Source organism: Bos javanicus, chromosome 19 (genome assembly GCF_032452875.1).
Source record: "Bos javanicus breed banteng chromosome 19, ARS-OSU_banteng_1.0, whole genome shotgun sequence".
In the NCBI taxonomy this organism is placed as follows: Eukaryota; Metazoa; Chordata; class Mammalia; order Artiodactyla; family Bovidae; genus Bos; species Bos javanicus.
The window spans coordinates 10,094,975-10,099,844 of NC_083886.1; the positions used below are offsets into that span (position 1 = coordinate 10,094,975).

At 43.1% G+C, this 4,870-nt stretch overlaps 1 protein-coding gene across 2 annotated transcripts; it reads right to left on the reverse strand.

The window, feature by feature from the left end:
- Window positions 1–534: 534 nt before the first annotated feature.
- SRSF1 (serine and arginine rich splicing factor 1) lies at window positions 535–4,656 on the reverse strand. 2 transcript variants are annotated; one of them, XR_009731195.1, is made up of 5 exons: window positions 3,988–4,324; window positions 3,390–3,574; window positions 2,857–3,029; window positions 1,975–2,654; window positions 535–1,058 (listed from the first exon to the last, which is right to left on the reverse strand). XR_009731195.1 is itself a non-coding variant. In XM_061390079.1 (4 exons), the coding sequence occupies exons 1-4, from the start codon at window positions 4,179–4,181 to the stop codon at window positions 2,460–2,462; spliced, it is 747 nt and encodes a 248-aa protein (XP_061246063.1). In that variant the 5' UTR covers window positions 4,182–4,656; the 3' UTR covers window positions 535–2,459. The 2 variants fall into 2 exon arrangements, 1 of the variants encoding a protein (XP_061246063.1); XM_061390079.1 differs by having other exon boundaries at window positions 535–2,654; window positions 3,988–4,656.
- Between the last annotated feature and the right edge of the window lie 214 nt (window positions 4,657–4,870).

Below are 4,870 nucleotides of genomic sequence, written 5' to 3' on the forward strand. Positions count from 1 at the left end.
TTTTTATTAGCAATGATTCACTCAAATAAACAGTTAAATCTTCCAGTGGGCTATTCACATTTCAAACAGTAAATGTAATTTATGTTAAGAATTATAATCTGTGCTGAATTTTAATACTTACCAATTTTTGAGATGAATTATTTTCATTGAGAAACTCAAAGGCTAATAATACCAACATTCGCTAGTCATTACCTGATTTTACACAAAACTCTATGCTAAATACCAAAAATAAGCAGTATCCATAAACTTAGTCATTTTTAACCAAAGCTTTGAAGCTTATCCTCCAGAAACTAAATCACCCTTCATTTACCACATTACATACACAACTATCTTATTCTCACTTTTTATCTTCCCCTGAAGACTTTTACAATGAACAGTAAGAGATAACTAATACCATTTATTAGCAAATTCCTTTCAAGAACCTTTAATTTACTAACACAAACACAAAAATCAGAATCTTATCAGTTTTAAGTATTAACTGAGACTAGTCACCCAGTAAAAAAATCTTACAAGAGGAAAAAGGACAACCATGCATAGTTTTTTAAAAAATGTTTATTTTTTTCAAAGAAAAACGGCAACAGCCAATTGGAAACCTACTTATTCTTCAACTCCAATTTTGTTTTCTTTAAATTTAGAAGTGACTTACTGATTTACTATTTTAAACAAACCCCCCCTTTCCCCTTTAAATGTTTACCATCTACTCGTGCTGAATCCTTCCAAGGAGATTGCTCCAGCGTATATCTCCAGGTCCTCGCTTTGCTCCTTTTACCAAAAATGCAAAACACAATTCCATCGTGCATCTTAAGGGCTCCAATCGTCAAAAATAGGAAAAAAAAAAATCTTTGGAATAGCCAATTAAGTTGAATAAAAAAAAAAAAAAAAAAAATCCACACGTATGCGGTTTGGTTGGGGCAGGAATCCACTCCTATGTTCCTGGTAATCTGATCCCGCTCCATGAATCCTTGTAATTCATCCTCCCTATCCTATCCACATTATGATTTGAATCCAATGATCCAGCTCCAAGGATTGGGATCCAGTGAGCCCTCTCCAATCCAAACCTTTATAACCAGCAAAACCAAAAAAGAGGAGGCAAAATGTTAGATACTGTAATCAAAAAAGGTTTCTGGGGAATGATGAGTTATGTCTGTCATCAGTTTAACAGATGTACATCAATAACTATCAAATTCCCCAAAACAAGTTTCTGAATGGTGTTCTGATAAATTTTAGAAACTTAATCATCATAGAGACTAATTGGAAGAAGCATTTTATATTTACAGTTCAACTGATAATGCCAACACTTGTTACTGTACAGCGTATTACAGGTTTTGTGGTTGCAAAAAGTTAAGTAGTTGAAAAGTTTACTGGTACTGCTACCCCCCTAAGTCTAAACTAAATCTAACGCTCCCATTTGTAATTTAATTTGTAAATTAAAAGTATTTTAAACATGAGTCAATTACAAATACTAGTTTAAAGGGGAAGGTGAGACTTAAAATTATTCCCAACTAGATTATCTACACCAATATGCTGGAATTCTATATTTTGCTTTCATTTTGTCTTTAAAAAATGAAGTAGCAACGCTATATCAGTCACACAGAGGACATGCAGATTTAGCAGTATTGATATTATACTCTATCTGGTTGGAATTAAAGACACCCTGTACCCACATGTACACCAACAGCAGGTCACACATTAACAGTTGTAACTAAGCATTATGACAAATTAGCCAGTTCTTCCCACATTAGTCCCTATTAAAACAAAAAAGGGAAGGGAGCAAAATAGTTACAAAATGGGCAATGTAATTTTGCCACAATTGCCAAGGTTTAAAGAGCAAAGCAATTGTAGCTAAAGGTAACTGCATAAGATGCTTACAAGTGTTTTATGGTAGATGTATACATAATCAATTTAAACCCTTGCCTTTTAGTATAAGGTCAATACTGCCAATTTCATCTGTGACAATAGCACTTGGAGTCATACCATTGCCTCCATTATTGATCTGATCCTCCTCAATCCTCCTTTTGACAATCCTAAAATGATTGAAATGTGCTCCACAATCCTTAATCCAAAGCATTCTTAATCCATCTCTTCAGATATGTCTACAGAAAGACACATGAAAAGCAAGATAAACATAAGAACTTCCCCAGGTAAGATAACCACAAACACCCCCAACATCCCAGTTCACACAAACCAGAGCAGAATAGACATTTACACAATATCACAGTCTGAAGAGCATGGAGAGTTAACTAAATTTAAACAATCCTGGCTATGACATCACTTAAAATACAATTTATCGACATGAGGGGAATGTAGATGTTAGGAGCAAGGGGTATTACACAAGAATGCAATTCAACACTTTAGCCCATTCTGAACAAAACAGTTGGAATTAAAAAATGAAAAGATTGTACTGAATAAAGGAAAACTGTATACAACATGGGTTCTACAAAAAAGTGTCACCAATCATCTTATGTACGAGAGCGAGATCTGCTATGACGGGGAGAATAGCGTGGTGATCCTCTGCTTCTCCTTGGGGAATAACTTCGACTCCTGCTGTTGCTTCTGCTACGGCTTCTGCTACGACTACGGCTTCGAGATCGAGATCTTCCATAACTTGGACTTCTGGGCCCATCAACTTTAACCCGGATGTAGGCAGTTTCTCCCTATTGAATAGACAGAACTTTCGATTGAAAGATCTAAGCTTTCACCTGTCTTCAGGCATGCTGAATGAATACAACGTATTTAAACCAGAGGCACTTTACTGGGTTTACTTGGACACCCTTGCCTGAATCTTACCTTCAAATTCCACAGTTAAGACCACTGTATCCAATTCTGGCCAATAAAAAGAATAAGTGTATAACCTACCTCATGAGATCTAAACTTAGTGTTATCCAGTTTTCGAACTGCATAGGTCATATCTTCTTTCCGTACAAACTCCACGACACCAGTGCCATCTCGGTAAACATCAGCATAACATACATCACCTGCTTCACGCATGTGATCCTTTAAATCCTGCCAGCTTCCACTTGGAGGCAGTCCTGAAAAAGATTTTTTTCAACAATTATTCTAGTATTTCACATTAAAGTTAAAATTTACATTAGAACCAAGACTACTTTAAAATTAATGATTAGTTTTAACATCCTAGGTTAAAGATTCAAAATTCTAGAATTAAAAGCCGCAAATTATTTGGAAAGTAACTTTCTTCATATTCTAGGCATTGCAATCTAATTCGCCAAATCTCAAATACAGTAATTCCTGGTTACTGAATTCATCCATGCGACTAAAAAATTTAAGACCTAGCATGAAAACTAGCATTTGTCAAACTGGTCATGCAAGTAAAGTTTAAAGTGTGGTATCTGTCCAAAAGTGACATCAACCCGCACGAACGGTCAACTCACCAGAGACAACCACTCTGTTTTCAGAACGCCTGGATGGGGGGCCATAGCGGCCCCGGGGAGCCCCGCCACCTCCACCCCCGCCGCCGCCTCGGCCTGTACCACGGCCGCTTCGAGGAAACTCCACCCGCAGACGATATCCATCGTAATCATAGCCGTCGCGACCGTACACCGCGTCTTCCGCATCCCTGCGTGATTACAGAAAGCCGAAGGGTAAGAAAAAGGACCGGGAGGGGTGGCTAACTCCGTCGGGGAGCTCACAGAGCCCCGCACATGCGCACCGGGGGTGGAAGAGCCCACATGCGCTGCATAATAGCAACGGCCCCTCCCCCACCCAGAAGTACACCAGGCTCCCGACCACTACAGCAGCCCTCAGCGCCTCAGTTTCCCGCTCCGAGCCCGCGAGCCGGCTCTGGAGACGCCCGGGGGACCCAGTCACCAGAGAAGCCTCACCGCCTCGGCTCCTCGCTTCACTCGTGCACGGGCGATTCGTCTTGCTCCCAACCTCAGAGCCCACGTCCCCATTCTCTCTAAGGCCTTGGAGCATTCCCCAACTACTCCAACCTATATCCTCAAGGCCGCAAGTCCCTGGCCGCCTCACCGCGGGTCCTCGAACTCAACGAAGGCGAAGGGCGGTCCTCCGCGGCGATTCTTCAGGTCGATGTCGCGGATAGCACCGTATTTGTAGAACACGTCCTCAATGTCCTTGGTTCGGATGTCTGGAGGTAAGTTCCCTACGTAGATGCGGCAGTCGTTGTTCCCTGCCGGGCCACGAATCACACCACCTCCCGACATGGCGGCGACGAAAAGCGCGGACTCGAGAACAGGCCTTCCCACCAAGCCTAGCGAACGGCAGAGCGAGCCCGCCGCGACACCACGTCTCCCGCGGCCCCTCCAAAATGGCGCCTTTATCAGCTCGGCGCACGGATATGGGGGGGAGGGAGGAAGAGAAGCGGGAGGAAGCAGCTATTCGATCTCACTGCGCACGCGCAAGAGCGTAACGGGTGTGCTGCGAAAGGGACGCTGGCACACGCGCGACGTCACCCTCCGCGCGAAGGGAAAAAAGTTCCCGCGTTCCCGTTGTGCCGAGAGCTTTGCAAAGGGACTGACCAGCCGTGTGGTAAAGATTTAGGGCAGAGCACTTGTAAAAGAGGGTTATTAATCTTGTCGAGTCCTAAAGAATAATCAATTTTCCCAGGAATAAGTCTCTTAAAGCAAAGGCGCTTTGGAAGGATTTTATGAAACCTAGCCTATAGCTTTATCCCACCATGCTCTGCGGTGTTAACGGCCTTGGGCGGGAAAGACGCCCCCGGGGGCGGAGTCAAAGGGGGAGGGACCGGGCGGTTGCTCCGGAAACGGGGGCGTCTTAGGAGACTGCGCCCAGTTCGGGACTCGGCGTTGTCTGTGATTCTGTGCGGAGGCAAGCCATCATTTTGTGTTTCCGCCCCGTCTCCTGTGAACCTGTGCGCTGCCTAGAGGAGTGT